The sequence below is a fragment of the Sitophilus oryzae genome, unplaced genomic scaffold (genome assembly GCF_002938485.1).
Source record: "Sitophilus oryzae breed Bouriz unplaced genomic scaffold, Soryzae_2.0 scaffold_499_pilon_pilon, whole genome shotgun sequence".
NCBI lineage: Eukaryota > Metazoa > Arthropoda > Insecta > Coleoptera > Curculionidae > Sitophilus > Sitophilus oryzae.
In genome coordinates, this window is record NW_022147083.1 from 2,525,882 (window position 1) to 2,545,774 (window position 19,893).

At 33.1% G+C, this 19,893-nt stretch overlaps 1 protein-coding gene across 2 annotated transcripts; it reads right to left on the reverse strand.

Moving 5' to 3' along the window:
- Window positions 1-14,464: 14,464 nt before the first annotated feature.
- On the reverse strand, window positions 14,465-19,884 carry LOC115886827. Of its 2 annotated transcripts, none has more exons than XM_030906132.1 (4): window positions 19,626-19,884; window positions 18,621-18,764; window positions 18,123-18,558; window positions 14,465-18,064 (listed from the first exon to the last, which is right to left on the reverse strand). In XM_030906132.1, the coding sequence occupies exon 4, from the start codon at window positions 17,371-17,373 to the stop codon at window positions 16,318-16,320; it is 1,056 nt and encodes a 351-aa protein (XP_030761992.1). In that variant the 5' UTR covers window positions 17,374-18,064; window positions 18,123-18,558; window positions 18,621-18,764; window positions 19,626-19,884; the 3' UTR covers window positions 14,465-16,317. Both variants share the same exon structure in this region, with proteins under 2 accessions (XP_030761992.1, XP_030761993.1).
- Between the last annotated feature and the right edge of the window lie 9 nt (window positions 19,885-19,893).

Here is a 19,893-nt window from a genome sequence, read left to right on the forward strand (position 1 = left end):
AAATATTCTTAAATTACAGTCACAAACATTCAAACCATCGTCAATTTGGTCGAAATATTCCATGCTGAGAGCAGTGTTAAGTGTTAAAGAAGATATTTATATTGACAAATTTCCAAAACTTATTGCTTTTTGAAGAGGAATTCGGTTGGTTACGAGCCTAAAAAGTCTAAGGTTTTGTCCATAAAAGAGATCGGTGATTTTTTGGCCACGGCTAGTGATGAAACTTATTTACTTACTAAGGTAAGTTTGCGATAATGATTTTTAAAATATATAGATGGTTTCTTATTCCATTGTATTTGATTTTTAGGTAGCTCTTGTCATTGGCCTTTGTGGAGCATGTAGAAGAGAAGAATTGTACTCTCTACGAGTGCAAGACATCATAGAAAAAAGACAACAGCTGCCTTTTAGTTACCCTTGCGGATACAAAAACTAATATCAAAAAGTGTTTCCGGTGGTGAACAGAAGGGAACATTGTCAATCCAGTTGAGTTGTATAGAAAATATGCTTGTCTTAGGCCAAAAAATGTACCACATGATTATGTCTTGTTTGTGACTGTAATTTAAGAATATTTTAATTTAAAAGCCTCTTTTAAATAGGTACCTAGGTACTTACTTTAAACAAATAACTTAGCTTTTGATATTGTTAGTATTTAATAATTTAATTATAAATATATGTATAATTTTATGTGATTTTGTGACAAATTTCGAATGACAAAATAAAACAACCAAATAACGAATTTAGACATTTTAGTCCATAAAGGTTGCCATGACGACCTTTACGGCCTAGGCCGAAAAAGAAACATTTTACGGACTGAAATGAGTCCGTAAAATAGCTGTTTTTGGGAGCGTATGACAAAAAATAATTAATCACATATATACATACCTAATAGGATCTCTAGGAAACAGAAAAAAACTTTTATTGAACAACAAAAATAAAACTACTAAAACAAATTTTATTACATTATAATAATAATAGCTCCCGTATATAGCGTTTGACGCCTTGGGAGTAGCAAGGTACAGCTTGCCATACTAGAGCCGTTCGGTATACAAAGGAAGGTAATGTGGCTAGCACTACGCTTCAACCGCCTATTGTTTCTCGAAATTTCGCGTTACCTCAGGATTGTGAATCCCAAGTACTCATTTAAGGCTGAGTCGACCTAGGTACCCAAACTATTTTTATTTTAAAAATTGTCGGCTGATGAAATGCCGGGTGTGGGATTCGAACCCACTACCTTGAGATTGGTAGACGAGAGCCTGTGCCTCTACGCCACCGGACACCTTTCAGCAATTATAATACATAAGAAACGAAAATAAAACTAGAAAAACCAAATATATCACATAATAAACAAAAATAAAACAACAAAAACAAAACATATCCCTCAAGAAAAAATCAAAATAAATTAAGTCGCACGCTACTGACCCGAATCTGCCGTAACTGTGTGTTGTCGCTGAAAAAACTACGACACTGGTTACTTTCTGTTGATGGAAACGCAAATGGCGGCGTGCGCGAGGATATGCGCGTAGCGTTCCCGCCAAAGCGAGTCGGCCTGCCGTGTGATTTATATGCCGTGACTATACCATGTTTCATACTTACCGTAGAAACTCGGTAGGCGCAAGTCTGGCAGTTTGGCAACTGTGCTTATGTTTGAAAGTGGTTTGGCAGGAACGCCTACATTTGAGAAAGATGCTAAATTTTCCGTTAAAATATTTTGATCATTTTTCTTTTGATCCGCGATAATTCTTTTTGCTGTCGCAATTAGCGCTTAAAAATCTGATTCTGTATCTAACTGATATCTTTTTTCTTCGGGTACTAAAAATTCGAGACGCGTTTGTATTTTATTAAATGCAGAAAAATCCTCTTCTACACTTTTCAACCTTACTTCAATCTGGAAAATTTCATCGCGCTTGGTATCTAAAAACTGTTTAAATCGTTCTAGTCTTTCACAAATGACATTACGTGCGTGTTGAAATTCAGAAACTTCATTTTCGAGAGATAAATCTGGCGTGGATGTGTTTTGTTTCGACTTTCGACCCATTTTTAGCTAAAGATCAGAGAAACTGTCGTGTTCTTTTCAATAATTGTAATATTCTTTCGTGCAAATACTAGAAACAGAAGTTAGTTTACAAATTTTCACCTTTGTTATGAGACAAGAATAATTAAACGTATTTACGAGATGCTTTTTTACAATACGATAACGAGTAACAACTATACGAGAACTCATACCTTTTTCTTTTAAGAATACGAGACGTAAAAAAGCAAATAAATATATTTGACGTGAATTAAATTGATTTGCTTGTCAAAAAACGAGGAAATATGCAACACCGTAATGCTTCATTCGTTCGAGAAGAATCGAGTCCAACTGGAATGGACTAGTACATACGAGAACATTCAAAACCTTCTCTATGCACCTAACGATCTATGGACTATTCTAGATTTCTTTTGCTGTAGGTATAAAAGCCGGCGGCTCTGTGGCCTAGAGAGGGCATTTACAAATATACCAGTGTAGTTGACGCGCTAAAAATTCAAAATAAATTCTTAGTTATAAATCGTTTGTAAATAGTTCTATAAGTCTTTTATCGTTATTGTTTTTGTTAATTAGTGTTAAATAAATGGTGTTTAAATAAATTGTGAATTTCTATCCACACGGAACCGACGAAAAACGTAACAATTGGTGTCAAGTGTGGCGTGTGTGATAGACTAGGAAAATAAAAGGACAGACAATGGCTCCGAAAAAATTGTTGAAAGACTTGAAAGTGTCGGAATTAAAATGCGTACTGGAAGAGAGGGAATGCGAAACAGATGGAAAGAAAAGCATTTTGCAAGCCAGACTGAGAGACGTTTTGATTGAGGAAGGTGAGCATCCTGACACATTTTGCTTTGAGCTGGAAGGTGACCTTGACTCGTCCTTACAAAAATTAGACGACAACTTGAACAATTTGAATAGTAAAATAATTAACTTGGAAGACAGTTTGAACGATAAAATTACAGAGAATTCTCAAAAATTAGAAGACAGTTTGAAAGATAAAATTATGGAAAATTCCCAGAATTTAATTAATATTTTAGAAGATAAGATCGCAGAAAATTCTAAAGACATACAGGCCAGCTTTAATAATAAAATACAAGAAAAGATAACAGAAAATTCCAGGGAATTAGAAAAGAAGATAATAGATACATAAGATAAAATAACAGAGATTGAGGAAGATGTAAATAGAAAAATCGAAATTTTAAAAGAAGAAATAGCGAAGTCAAATTCACCAAAATGTTAAGAAACATCGGAGGGACCGAAACTAGTCGAAAATAGGTATACCTCAAAATCAGTTATGAAACCTCCGCAGTTTGACGGAAAAACCGCTTGGGCCAACTACTTTTGCCAATTTGAAGCCGCTGCGAGAGCAAACGACTGGACAATCGCTGAAAAAGCTACCGCTTTGACTATCGCACTGCGGGGAGATGCGACTGATATCCTGCAGACACTGTCACCATCGGAACAGGGAGATTATCAGCAATTGGTACGACATTTAGAAATGAGGTACGGCCAAGCTCATTTGGAAAATGTCTATCATTCCCAGCTAAAAAATCGCATTCAAAAGGCAAATGAGTCTCTGCAGGAGTTTGAAGCCGACGTAGCCCGCCTCGTTCGCCTTGCGTACCCTGCTACGCCCGAGAATGTTATGGAGCGGTTGGCAGTACAGGCATTCTCCGACGGCTTACGTGACAACGAGACAAGACAAGCACTTCTCCTAGCCCACCCAACTTGGTGGATGCTTTAGCACGTGCCCTAGAATTTGAGGCCGCGAAACAAAGTTCTCGGTCTTTAGGAAGAGTACGGGCCATCGACGAATGTTCCGACGAATCCGTGGAAGGGATTGTTCGGAAGGTAATGGACCAGTACATGGGCAAGAAGGGACCGATTCGTTGCTGGAACTGCGGACAGGTGGGACACGTGCGAAGCCGTTGTAAGGAGAAGAACGAAGAACCGGCTTCGTCGAGGTCGGAAAACTACTAAGGGTCGAAATGAAGGGGCACACGTCGACCTGTACCCAACATGCCCCAACGAAAACTGCTCAAGTCGCCTCGCTACAACACAAATTCAACAGCATTTTTGTGGATGGTTTTGTTGATGGAGAGTTCCGGACCATGCTGTTGGATACAGGTGCGACGAAAACTATCATCAGACCGGACATTCTTAAAACATCGAAGAAGGTTAAAACAACACAATGGCGACTACGTACTGCTACGGGGGGCTCCGCTGCTGCCCATGGAGAAGTAAACCTTAATTTTGTTATTGGGAGCACCAGTTTTGAACATCCAGTATTAGTAGCAGGTATCGAAGATGAACTTATTCTCGGAATGGACATTATGACCACTAAAGGTTTTGAACTAAACTTCAAACAGGGAATTTTGAAAATAAATGAAGAAGAAGTGGTTCTACATCGAAAATGTGAGGAGACGCTTCGCGTGGTGGTAGCAGAAGATGTTTCGATCCCTGAGCGTTGTGAGATATTTTTGGATGGTTGCCTGGAAGGTAAAATGAATAATGGGAGTATTATTCTGTTGGAGCCAAGGAACCATGACAGCGAAATAGGACGAGGGATCGCTGTTGGAAAAGCCCTGCTGCGAGCGAAGAAAACTGTACCGGTGAGAGTAATGAACACGAATTATTATTCTGTATCCTTGAAGAAGGGAACCCTCTTAGGGTACTGTTGTTCGGTCTCCTCAGTCGTTCGAAGCGTGGAAGCCTCCAAAGTTTCGACTTCAAAAATTCCGGACAAAATGGTGAAGGAGTTAGTAAACGTTAAAGGATTATCTCCCGAAAATAGAAGAAAATTGAGAAACCTGATAATCAAGTATCAAGATGTGTTTGATAAAGGAGAAGCAGGACAGAGAGGTCGTACCAATTTAGTACAACACAAAATTGATACCGGAGATGCACGACCAATCAAACAAAATCCGAGAAGACTTCCGCTCGCCAAACGTGAAGAAGCTGATAAAATCCTTCGAGAAATGAAAGAAGAGGGTGTCATCGAACCATCTAACAGCCCGTGGACATCGCCGGTAGTACTAGTAAAGAAGAAAGACGGTACCACCAGGTTCTGTGTTGATTAACGGCAGCTCAATAATGTTACCAAGAAGGATAGTTATCCCCTGCCGAGGATAGACGATACTCTATATATTCTCTACGTTAGATCTGAAGAGTGGATATTGGCAAGTCGACATGGCGCCGAAAGACAGAGAGAAGACAGCGTTCTCGGTGGGCTCCAGACTGTGGCAATTTACCGTCATGCCTTTTGGATTGTGCAACGCGCCAGCTACCTTTGAGAGACTAATGGAGTCTGTGTTAAAGGGATTATCCTGGACTACCTGTTTAGTGTACCTGGATGGCATCATAGTGGTTGGGAAATCCTTTGACGATCATCTGAAGAATTTGGAAAAAGTTTTCAAGCGACTAGGGAGCTCTGGTTTGAAACTTAGCCCCAAGAAATGTCATCTGTCTCAAGAAAAGGTACACTACTTGGGCCATGTAGTCTCCTCCCGAGGAGTTGCGGTAGATCCACAGAAGACCAAGACAGTAGAAGAGTGGCCAATACCTAAAGATAAACATGAACTGCGAAGCTTTTTGGGACTATGCACATACTATCGCCGCTATGTACAGGGTTTCGCCACCATCGCAAAACCATTGACAAGACTTACCGAAGGCGAGAGGCGTTTCTCTTGGGACTCAGATTCTGACGAGGCATTCCGAAAATTGAAGAAGGCCCTGACTAGTGCGCCCATACTTAGCTACCCTCTTGGCAACGGAAACTTTATATTGGATACCGACGCTAGCAATGTTGGGTTAGGCGCAAAAGAATTTCATTTCGACACAGAACATCGAGCTGGGGCGATCCATCAAAACTCCGACGCACTTTCCAGAAGACCTTGTGATAAGAACTGTAAGCATTGTTCCCGAGCAGAAGAGAAAGAAGTGAAACTCCTAAGAACAACTGTGGTTAATGATAGTTGGCAACCCGAAGATCTTGCAAATGACCAAACCAGTGACCCAGAATTAGGTTTAGTAATTAACTGGAAAAACGCAGGCCAAAGACCAACGTGGGAAGAAGTTTGCAGATATTCGCCGAACGTAAAGTCGTACTGGGCCCAGTGGAATTCCTTGGTAATAGATAACGGACTACTTCGCCGTGTGATCGAGAGACCGGAGGGACAATAAGAGAGAAGGCAGATCGTCATTCCAAAGAAGAGGGTCCCAGAAGTCTTGGAGCAAGTTCACAATGGAACCAGCGGTGGACATCTGGGTGTTACCAAGACACTTGGCAAGCTGCGTGAATGGTTCTACTGGGTGAACTGCAAAGAAGATGTGAGGGCCTGGTGTAAGAAATGTGACATTTGCGCAGCCATCAATGGGCCACAAAAGCGTGGTAAAGCCCCTATGCGCCAGTACAATGTTGGCAGTCCCTTCGAACGAATAGCGATCGACGTGGCCGGTTCTTTCCCGGAGACGAACGATGGCAACAAATACATTGTGGTAGTAATGGATTACTTCAGCAAATGGGTCGAGGCCTACGCGTTGCCAAATCAAGAAGCGTCCACCGTTGCTGATGCCCTTGTTAAAGAATGGATCTGCAGGTTTGGTGTTCCCATGGATCTTCATTCAGATCAGGGAAGAAACTTTGAGTCCAATCTGCTCCAAGGCGTCTGTGAAGTCCTGAACATCCGCAAGACCAGGACGACTGCTCTACATCCACAATCCGATGGGATGGTTGAACGCATGAACAGAACTATCAACCGTTATCTGGCCAAAGTAGTCTCTGACCACCAAAGAGACTGGGACAAATTTCTACACCTGTTCCTGTTGGCCTACCGTTCATCCGTCCAAGAATCTACAGGGCAAACTCCAGCTAGCATCGTTATGGGACGGGAAGTGCGCCTACCTTGTGATCTGAAATTTGGTTGCCGATCGGGAGAAGAAGTCGCCGGAGAAGATTGTGTCCACACACTACGTCAAAGAATGGACGACATCCATCAGTGAGTCCGCCTAAATATTCAAAGTACTAGTGACCGAATGAAGGAACACTACGACATTCAAGCTGAGCATGGAGGAAACCAACCAGGGAAGTTGGTGTGGCTATATAACCCGCAGAGACGTCGTGGGTTATCTCCGAAGCTACAATCCTCGTGGGAAGGGCCATACGAAGTCATGGATAGGATTAATTACGTCGTATACCATATCAGAAAATTGCCAAAAGGAAAACCGAGGGTAGTCCATTTCAACCGTTTGAGCCCCTACCAAGGCGAAATAGAAGAATGGTACTGGGACCGTGCTGGGACCGTGAGAACCTGCAGCTTTGATCCCCCTGATTCGGAGATGTCCTTTGACGATTTCATGGCCCGATACAACAGCAGTGAGAAGGCTCGCTATGGTGTAACCAAAGAAGATCAACGAGACCTCTTTTCCGTGCCTCCTGATTATTCGCTCGCTCATTGTGTGGCCCGAGATTTGCGGATGTCCAGAGGAATCGCTGCGACGTTCAATGAGAAGTTTGGGCGTGTCGGAGAACTACGCGACAGGATCCAGAGGTTGGGAGCGTCTTGAGGCTAACCGACAATGAACATGGTCAAGCAAGGCACATTTTCTACCTAGTCACCAAGGAATGGTCCCCAAGTAAGCCGACTTATCTCAATCTATGGAAGACCCTGATTGAACTGAGAGAAGCCCTGCTAAACAACAACATTACACGATTAGCCATTCCGAAGATATATTTTGATCCCAACGAGCAAGTGCAAGGAAATAGTTCACACAAATATGTAACAATAATTGGACCTTGCTTGCAACGAAAGGGTATTACAAAAACTAAAACAATAATACCATTGGAAAGGTTGACTGAAGCTTTTGCTAAACCGAAAGCACCATTTAGAACTAGTAGAACGACTGCTGTCCAGAAAGAGAAAGGTTTAACTTTAAAAATAAATAAATCAAATACAGATTATGTGTATTGGGATAATATAAATGAACGTGTGGATCGACTTCGTCTTTTACTAGCATCTACAGATGCTGGCAATACAGCCCACAACAGTGAAATATTATCTATAATTGAGGAATTAAGGGAGGCTAAAGTTATACTATAAATAAGAATTGACAGTTATAAACAAATCAATTGTTTACCAATATCAAATCATGTCTATTGATAAATTTGGTTGTCATATTTCTAAACGTAACATTGTAAATAAAACAACCTTGGAAAACACAGTCTTATCAAATGTCGAAAATAAAATTTTAAATAGATTTAAGACAGATGTAAAATATATTGAAAATAAAGTAATTGAAGGTTTTCAAAGTAGTATAGACAACACAAATAAGAGATTAAGTGAAAATGAATCAAACTATAATAATTTTGCAAAGAAAATTAAGTTTTTTGATGAAAAAATGATTTGACGAAAAAATAATTTAAAAACAGAAATAGAACAAATTAAAGATTCCATTAACGGTACATCACAAATCGAATCAATCAAAAGAAATCTTAAAAATGATATTAAAACAAAATTTAAAAATTTCGCACAAAACGTTTACGAAAGAGTTAATCAAGAAGTAGCTTATTTTAAGAATGTTCATGATAAAATTGACAGAATTGAAAAAATTACAGCGACGGCATTAAATATGCACATAGTTAACCATAAAAAAGACATAGAAGAACTACAAGATCTAAGACAACAATTTAATAATACATTAGCTGAAATTACAAAATTAAAATCAGAACAAATTTTGGAAAGTGAAGATAGAAATAAAAGTAAAGATGAAATTTCTGCAATAAAATCCACTTTAGAGAAGTTCGATTTAAAATTGGATGAACTTTATGTAAGTCTAGAATCATTGAAAGAGTATGTAAAAGAAGAAAATAAAAATATTAATGCTGATATTGATGAAATCAATAAGACCATGAACACTCAAATTAGAGAAGTGATAATTAAAAATCAAAAAGAAAGAATTAAACATCTAAGAGATGATATTGATAATATTGATCAAACTAAAAGTAAACTTATAAACGATACTCTTAATGGTAAACCATTAGCTGATATGTCTTTAGATAGTAGACGATATATACAAAGTCTTTCACAAAATATATCAAATATCTCTAAAAAATTGGATGAAGAACTAACAAAAATAGAAACGGAAGTAGAAAATTCTGCAAATAAAGGAACAGATTTTTTATTAACAACAGTTAAAGAATATCTAGATAACCTAGTCAAAGAAATAATTAAAATTAATGAAATTTTGATTGAAACTAATAAGGATGAACAAATACAAAAATTAAAAGAATGGGAAGAGATGTACAGTACGTCTGTCCGTTCTGTAGCTACGGGGTATCCGTGAGAGGGGAAACGATATTCTCTCCATGTTTTTCGTAAAAAATTAGACGACGCGTCCCATCAATAAAAATTCGACAAATTTGCAAGTAGCCAATAAAATGAGTGGGCGGAGCGATTAGCGGTGACGTACTCGTCAAGTCGACGTATAAAATATATTGTTGTTTATTTAAATCTTTTTTGTTCGCATTCCTTTCATAGACACAGATCCAGCAGACGAACTGTATAAAAGCTTTGTACAACTACTTTCAAAAACAAAATACCTTTTGGTAAAATTTCATAAGTATGAAATCCGTTAAGGAACAAGTAGTTAATGAGTTACATAAACCTGCTAGAAAAAAATGAATGCGAAGAAGGGTAATTGTTAAAGAACTAAATGATCTTTTACAGGCAGATCTAGTAGAAATGCAACCATATTCCAAATTTAACAGGGGTTATAGATATATTTTAGTTGTTATCGATGTGTTTTGAAAATATGTTTGGGCAGAACCTGTAAAAACAAAATCTGGTAAGGATGTTGCCACAGCAATGAAAACCATATTACTTACTTTAAAAACCAACCTACAAAATTTGCAAACGGATAGGGGTACAGAATTTTTCAACCAACATTTCCAAAGACTGATGGAACGATTTAAAATTAATCATTATAGTACTTTTTCCAATTTAAAAGCAAGTGTAGTAGAAAGAGTAAACCGAACATTAAAAACCAGAATGTGGAAAATGTTTAGTTTGCAAGGAACCAAACAACCAAACCAAACAACACCAAACATTCGACAATTGGAATGAAACCAAACCAAATAAATAAACAAAATGAAAAGAAGATTTTAAGATCAATCTTTACTCATGCTAAAACAGTAGATTCAATACTTGCTAAATTTAAAGTTGGAGATCATGTGCGTATAAGCAAGTATCGCGAGGCGTTTTCCAAAGGTTACACTCCAAATTGGTCAAATAAAATATTTAGAATTAAAAAGTTAAGATGACAAATCCCAGAACATATATAATTGAAGATGAAAGAAATGAGGAAATTCATGGTGGATTTTATGAACAGGAGTTACAGAAAGCAAAACACTCTGATGTATAGGTACCTCGTTGAAAAAGTTCTAAGAAGAAAAGGAAACAAAGTTTATGTAAAATGGTTAGGATTAGATAAAAAGTTTAATACATGGATTAATAAAAATGATGTTGTATAGTTGTTTTATGTAACTTAAAATAAAATAAAAGCACTAATCAGTATAATATAGTTTTATTTAATATTTGGTTAAATACAAGTATTAGCAAATCCTGTTAAATACATTTTAGTTCTGTGTTCTTTGCTTAGTATTGGATCAAGAATAAGCTGACAATTATTAATTCGTTTTTCAAAACGAAGTCTATCTAAATAATAAGTTCTAAATTCACTTTTTCGTGCTTGTTTATAAGCAAAATTCCACTGCACTAACACATAAAGTTTATTTTTCTCTTCCTGAAAAGTCACCGATTTCTTCATAATATTTTCTTTTGAGTTCATTCCTCTTCAACCTTTTTCCCAATTCCTCCGGGTATTGTATCAGGAACTCTTCTCAGGAAGGTTTTGACTGTTGGGATTTTGATTGGGTTGCAAAATGTAATAAATATCATCAATAGGATCACCTTCCTGAATTGAAATGCTGGTTTGGAATACTTTAAGTAAAGTGAAAATTCTTGTTTCTTTATAATAGAAATCATGTAATCCACAACTTCCTTTAATCGCCATAATGTTTCTATAGACTCATATCCCAAATATACATAGCTTGAATATTCTTCTTTAATTTTTATAACAGGAAGACTGTTGACTTTCTCAAAATATAATTTTAAGTTGTCTATATTCAACATGGGTTCGTTAATTTGCTGGGGGAAGCAGAAGTAGTTTTCAATAACACCCCGATGACTGCAAACATTGTTCCAATTTTCTTCACTTAGAGTTACAGAAAAACCATTTTTTCCACCGATTATAATTTTCGGTGAAAAATCTTGATTACTTATACCAACAATAACAAATTTTGATGAAGTCAAAAATTTTGATGATTCAAAAAGAAAATTTTTGAATTTAAAAGATTTTCAAAGTTTTTAGAAGACATGGTGAATGAACTAAATAATATTAAGTTCTTCTCTTACTTTAATATTCGAACCCCTACCGTTTTATACCCCCACTTATTCATATCGTTAACTCATGTGCATTGCTTATTGTCTATTCACAACAATGTTTTAAATGAAATTGATTAATGAAAGTATAAATTTCCTGTATGAAATTTATAATAAAAAATGATAATTAAAATTGTGATATACAAAAATATTGTAAAAGTTAAAAAAAGATTAACGATATTCAAAGTGTTATATCCATTATTTTTTTCATTAATAAATTTAGTATAGTTGAATGATTCATTTTGAAAATGTGTATATTTTAATTCGGATCTTTCAATCCAATTAGTATCAAAAATAGTTTGATTGGAATAATGATATAAAATTTTAAAAAACCTACTAACATTTTCTCCTTTGTTTATGGGATATATAAAACTATATGTATTATTATTGATTAAACCAACTTTCATAAACTCACAATTTTTATCAAGTGTAATGTTTGTTTCGTTCGAAAAACATATTTCACATCGGGTTACAGTAGGGAGATAATGAACATAAATAACATTTTGAAATATGAAATAAAGGAGAATAAAATGGGTTTGATGAGCCATTGAAAGTATGTAAATATTTTATTAAAAATTTATTTAACTACAATTTACTTCCATTCAAGATGATTACCAAAAAATGATATTTGACAATATCTTTTCTATAGATGAATATAAATACTTATTAGCATAAGAAATATATGTTGAAAAAAAGATGTAAATTAATGAATAATTATCATCAAAATTACACGTTCCAGTGAATTATTAGATTTTTTGAATTTTTGTTTCTTATTTTTTTTGTTTTGGCTTAACCACAGACATTCATTTAAATTACATAATGGAGAAATTTTGTGATGCTCTTCGATAGGGACGACAAAATAGGGACAGTCATCATAGAACCATTCATAAATTTCAGTTCCACAATAGTAACATTTGCATACATCACTATATGAAATATGATAAAAGCCTGCTCCGGCTAATACCTCAGACTCCAATTTTCCATTCCAGTTTTTAAAAGTAGAAAGTCGATTTTCATAGGTTTTATAAGTAACATCATCAATATCTTTATCAAAACTTTCCAAACACATCTTAAGAAAGGTTAATAAGAAATTAAATATTTTCAAAGGCGTATTCTTTAAGTAGGTATATTTTTCATTAAAAATGCATTATCCCATATAAAAGTATATTATTAATAAGTATAACCTAAAATACAACAATTTAAACTTATCCAACATGTAAAAAATATATTTTAGTTATTTAACAAAATTATATGAGTCACTACAGTCTACATTATTACATAGATTAGTATAACCCTTGTATATGAATTTTTAAAGTAGTTCAACCTAAGACGTTTATGGATGTAAAGCACCAGATGGCGGGGCGTATTTCACGGTCTTTTACTACAGAAAAATATTTTTGTTACTCTGAATTTTGAAGCGACCAATAAAAACAGAGAAAATAAAAATCGATAATTTTCGGACTGTGCCAATTGGTTACTAATCGCCCAGATACTTTTTGTCTATTAGATATACTATAAAACCTGGTAATTATACAATTCGACCATTGTAAATACCCGACAAATTCCGCAAGGCCGACGAGGCCGATGCTTTTCAGTGATAAGAAAAAAAGTGTTTGTTTAGATAATTTTCGAGATATTTTTTCTTTCTGAATGCACATTTTTAAAGTATTTTATATTCTTTGTCCGCTTGATCTATTATACTGGTTGCACGTATCGAAGTTCTGTTTCTTCTAGTTTTAAAAAATGTTCTTATTTCTTTGTAGTTGTAGTGGTTGTAGTGTAAAATTAGATTAATTTTATTAAGTATAATTATAATGTTTAGTGTAGAATACCAGAAATAGTTTAGTAGTGTTTTTATAGTTTATTATTTTGTAGTTATAAGTAGTAGATGAAGGGATAATTTGGTTATTTTTTCCTTTTGTTTGATTAATTAGTAAGTTTGATAATTTTTTCAGTGTAGAATACAAGAAGTAGTTGTGTAGTGTTTTTATAAAAGATTATATTAGTTTATTTTGTAGATGAGTAGTAGGTGAAGGTATTTGGGTATTTTTTCTTTTTGTTTTTCTTCTAATTGTCGTAATTCTATTAAGTATTGTGATAGATACACTATATCTTCCTTCAACTTCATTGAAAAGTGCGTTATCATATAATTTTGGTTTTCTGGTAGTAGAATCGAAAAAAAAATCTGATCAAATTTATTTTAAATTAAATTAAGTCTTATTAATCAAATTAATCTAGTCAAATAATAATAGTTAGTTTCTAAATACTATCCAGTGTGAGTTTCCTACGATGTTCTCTGTGGGTATCTCGGGAACTACTGGAGATAGAGAGTCTGTTAAATGGGGAAAGAATTGCAGTTTTGTGGAGTCATAAATATACGCCTTTCGGATTTTTCGGAGAAGTTCAAGGCTTTCTAGATATTTCGAAAAAAACAAATTTTGGCTATTTTAAAACTTGTCTCTAATTACATTATAATCTACCGTATGATCGAATAAAAACGGCATCAACGATGGCTATGAAATGAAGATCGCTGTCATTTTATATGTAAAATTATATGGGAAATATCATCGATCGTCATTTCATAGCCATCGCTGACGCCGTTTTTATTCGATCATACGGTATTATAGACAAAAAGTTTTCAGATAAAAGTTGTAGATAATCACATACCTAATGAGTTTGTGTTTCCTGTTTTTTTTTCTAAAGCCTGTCATTTTTGACATATGACACAAACATTATGTTTTTTTTAAATGGTTGTTGATTATATATACTGTATTAAATAAAAGCAAAAATAATCCACAATTTACAATAAAATAAAAGTTTCGTTTAAATTTCTTAATCAGCTGATCACTATTAAAGTTCGCAGAAACCCGGGGCTATATTATTACATTACTCTGAGGAAAATAACGAAAATAATCGATATTTTTGACTCCGCCCCGAAAGGTTCACGATTTGTCCTCCAGTTGGCAGCACATTTTGTCTAGTCGGTTGAACAACTTTAAGAATATATAAACAAGGGTATAACTTAAAATACAACAATTAAAACTTATCCAACATGTAAAAAATATATTTTACTTATTCAACAAAATTATTTGAGTCACTACAGTCTAAAAAATACATTATTACATAGATTACCATTTAATATGTAATACTAAAATACATAAAAAATATATTTGTTCCTGTATAACTCTATAACTAATATCTATAAATTATAACAAGTTTAAAACACTCATAAGAGGAATTATAAATTAAATTTAAATCATTCCAGAATGGAATGCTATTTCTGTTTTAATATTTAATACATTATATTTCTAATAAGTATAAGTTCAACTTTTCATAATTGCGTAAAGTTTGATGTTTCACACCATTAAAGAGTTTTATGGTAAATGTTAAAACTAAAAATAAATATATTGTATTATTTAAAAAATATATCGAGGTTTGGATTATCTGCATTCCACTGGTAAAATGAAATATCATGATGACCCCAAGCAAGTGTTTTAAAATCATGTGGAATTTGATATCTTTTATTATCTTCAGAATTCAAAGCAATTTTATGTATTAATTCAGTAAAAATTGAATGTAGTCTACAACGAAAAACATACATGGAGCAAAAAGTTTTAGAATTATTTTCTACTACATCTTTATAATGAATAAAATCTAATTGGTTTTTAATAGCATGTTTTTTTAAACCTTTGGCTTTCTTTAATAAACAATTTTCTGTTTTCACGCAATATGCTTTTGCCCCCGTACCATAAAATGATTCAATGGGTTCACCAGCATATTCATCCTTAAATTTACCAACAACTGATTGTGTTATAGGCATCTCATGTATATTATTTGGTAAATAATTGGAGGTATCAAATTTATGAATATTTTTATGCATATCATGATAAACATTATTTGTTGTAATTTCAAGTATAAGTGAATCAGTGTCTGTATACAGAAGAGCTACATTATCTTTATACAAAGGTTCTAAAAAATTGTAATATAAGTCATACAGAACCGTTTTTGAAATATCTAATATGGAAAAGCCAACATATATTGGTTTGTTGTATACGGTAATACGGCTTTGCAATGAGATTTTCAGCCCCATCTTTCCTTTTGTTTTTTTCCCATTCGGTAACAAGTCTTACATCAACTCTCCTATCCACATTTTCCATTGTTTTTCCATATATACTATTGTTCGCTAATATAAAGGTGTGACGATCAAATTCATTTTTAGACTCATTACGTAACTTTGTGTTTAAATCTATAAATTTTTTCAACCAAGCAGATTGAGAAAATTGTATCACTCTATGGATTTTAGTTAACTTAAGACCGTTTTGCAAACATTGTTTTAGAAATTGGTAATGAATAACATATTTTGATTTATTGTGCAAATTTGGAATTAATTTTGTAGATTTTGAATTAGGTGGTTTATAATTTTCTGGACAAAAAGGAAAATCGTTGTGACAGTCATGAAGTTGTTCAGGATATTCTAAATCAACTTCTAGAACATAACCTTTGCTAGATGTATTAGAAATTGAAAAAATATCTAGATCTTTTATTTCTTTTTCTGTTAACCATCCAAAATAGTCTAGTACACTATTATACACTAGTACATTATATACTTATTAGGTTTTGTTGCATCAAATTTTGAAAGAAAAGGATTATTTGCCTCAGATTTTCTAGTTATATACAACTTACTCCACCATGAACACTATTTTTAAAAAAATGTATCATATCTGGATCTATCAGTAATTCCAATTCTATACCTGTATAACGTAAACAAGCTTTCCATGATAAACCGGAATATGTCTAAAAGTGTGCAGGGTCTAGTTTATATGCTGACAAACATGTTTTTCGAAAATTTTCGAAAATATCAGCTAAAAGCATTGTGTTAGATAGCAAATATATATCTGAATAATGTCCTATACATTCACATTCAAATAATTTCCAAACTTTAAGAGCTCTTTCATATTCCTCGTCAGAAATATGTTCATCTGTTAAACTATTAAAAAACTGATCTTTTTCAGGGAGAAATTTTTCCTCTAATTTTTCAAAACTATCGATGTAATTGTAAGGAAACACACCTTTTTGACGAATAAGTTTAAAATGTTCCTCATCTTTAAAAAAATTTCTTACTTCTATACATAGTTCATCTTTTAGGGTATCTGAAAGTTTAGATAAAGAAAATGATAAGAATTGAAATGAGTCGATAAATCTAAGTGATAGATTCTTTTTTTTTAAATTTCTTGTATGTCTATCAAAATAATTGTCTACATGAATATGTTTTTCAAAGGATATATATTTTTCTTTATTTTGTGGAATTACTGATAGTTGTTCTTTATTTAAACACATATTCTTTAAAAATAGGTGGCTATCGTAATTACGTAAGTTGTGCATTATAACTGGAATAAAATTAGGAATTTTATAGTTTATATTACACAAAGAATGAGCTGGTCCTCTATAGTTGCCCGTAATGTGACAATCATGGTGACAATGATCGGCAACTTTATCCTCTAAAAGTGGCTTATCACAAATATGACAGTTTTTAGCATTGTTACATGTAGTTTGTTCTAATTCTGTTAGAGTATTCATTTTCTTAGGAGTCTTTAAAAATGTGTGATATAAATTTAACGCATCTTGTTCTAGAGAATTTATAAAAACTTTTTCACTATCCAAACCTCTATATTTTTCAAACTTAGAATATGCAACATCAAATGAACATTTGACATAGTACGCAAAAGAGTATGGAATATGTTCAAATTTTTTTACAGTATATGAACTATTTGGATCTTCTACATTTTCATTATTATTTAAAGGTTTTAAAATACATTCAAAGTCTGCATAAATCGCAAAAGGAACTTCCATTTGTTTTTGATAATTTATAAATTTTAATATTTATTTTCGTATGCTACATTTCCATATCTATCTTTAACTAGTTCTTTAGAAGGTAAATTAATTTTAACATGATCACAATCATAACTATTATGGTATTGTAATTTTTGTTCTGTATCAAAATATTGCAAACATCCTTCGCATAAATATTTTCTACCATTGTGTTTACTAAGTTGTTTAGAAATTAATTTAGAAAGATCGGAAATGTAGCAATAATGAAGATTTCCATCATCATCGTTTATCAATAATAAATTAACATGAATATTTTTTTTAGCATTTGTGAAATGTAGAGGACCTATTACTTCATATTCTTCATTATTAGAATTTTTATTATAATATTTTTCTAAACCATATACATTAATAGAAATATTGTTTTGATTTTCAAATTTTTTAATGTCTTTTAATGTTATTGGAAAGTTAATACCTGCAGTGTTCAAACCCGTTGAATAATGAGGGTATGATGATGTAACAAAGTCAACACCTGTTGGAGTATGAAGAGCTGCCATGATAGACCAAGCAAAGCAGTAGTCATCGTTATTTCTTATATTAACTACAGCTTGACGTCGTACTATTTCAGGAGGTAGTTCAATAAATGATGATGCTCTCAAAGGATTGAATTTATTGATGTTAATTTCCAAATGAATAAAATTAAGTAAGATCCATCCTGAAACCAGAAAGCAAATTAATTACATATATATTTTAGATTAAAGTTAAACACTTACCGGAATCTTTTTCTGCGAACTCATCTGCCTTATTGTCAATAACTGTTGCAAATTCTTCTATCACATCCTTTGTTTTGGCACTATTGCAAATTACTTTAAATGGAGTGTTGAATGATTTTACATCATGATTATCAGTACTTGGATTATAATAATAGCCAAAAAGCTCCATATTAATTTTAAGGCATGTATGTTTTCTTAATTGATCCTCAAATATACGAAGAATCATTTGTTCCAATTTTATAAAGTAATTTTTAACATTTACGATCATCTCCTCCATAGATAATCTATATGTTATTATTCGTTCTTTGAATGCAGATTTAATAATTTGTACTCCTGGTTGTTAAAATATTTTAGAATTATTTTTATGTGCGTTTGATCGCAGATAACCAAACCATAAATTTTGTGATACTGACTCTGCATTCTTCACAATATTTCTCTATAAAGACAATTATTTTGTTAATTTCAAAAGGTTATAACATAAAATGAAAAAAATCTTACTATTATCTTCAGGTGTAGACTTTGTCAACAATCTGTTTAGAAAGGAAGATTTGTTGCAGGCACTCTTTAAATGGCGAGATAGGTTGTCTTTACGAGTAAAGGTTTTATTACACGAGGGACAATTAAACATCTTTCGATTTTATTCTGTAAAATAATTTTATGGTTTTATTATTAAATTTTATACTGTTATATGATAGGTTAAATTTGGAAAAAGGAAACGTATAAATAGATTAAAAGAAAATATTTAATTAAAAGAATCCACTAGAGTATCGAAAGATTTTTTTAAACGTTCTAGTCCTATATTTTCATTTGTTATGTTTGTTTTTTTAACAAATTCTTCCAAAGCGAAGCCAAGAGTTTTTAATTTTGAATAAGGTTTTAAATACTTGAATAAGGTTTAAAATATTCGATTTTATTCTTAAATGTTTCTCCTTTTTCATCGGAACTAAACTCTTCTATTTTTTGAGAGTGTGCCGGTGAAAAAGGAGAAATGTTTTGACAGGAACTAGGCTGACCCTCATTTTTGGAGTCATCAATACATTCCATTATTAAATCTAGTTCACTAAAATTATCAATTTCTTTATTTTCATCACTATTATTAGAATTATTAAACTTACTATTCTGTATTAATGACTCCTCAAATTTTGAAATAGAGTAATTCGTCAGTTCTTCCAAAAATATTTCGTTCGAATCAACGTCTCTATTTTCAACGTCGGTTAAAAATGTGCTATGAAAATGGGTTTAAATCAACAAAGTTTTCTATTTCAAATGGTGTAAAAAGGTTGTCTGGATTTACAATGTCACTACAGGTCACTATTATCAATTTCATTTAAGAAATTATCTAATTCCTGATTGAAATTAATAACTGGTGAGTTAGGTCTAGTCATGTTTTTATTTAAATTGTTATTATCTGAGTTAAAAATAAAATGGGGGTCGGAAAAATTGTTCATGGAAATGATTTGCAAAATATTAATTTTTTCAGGATTCATTTAAAAAAATATTTACCTAATATGCACAAGTCACAACACAAAATATAGCGAAAACCGAAAAACCGAAACCATAAAACTTATTTGACAAACTTTTCGAAAGTACACACATTACTTGCTCCTCTGCTTGCTCCCTTTTACTGGTTGCATTCACAAAACACAATAATAAACACATACCACGCTCTCATGCTCATTTTTGATTGTGGATAAATTCTAAGGTTATGTGTTTATTTTTTTATTTTTTTATGTGTAAAATTGGTTGATTTGATTATATTTTATATCATAAA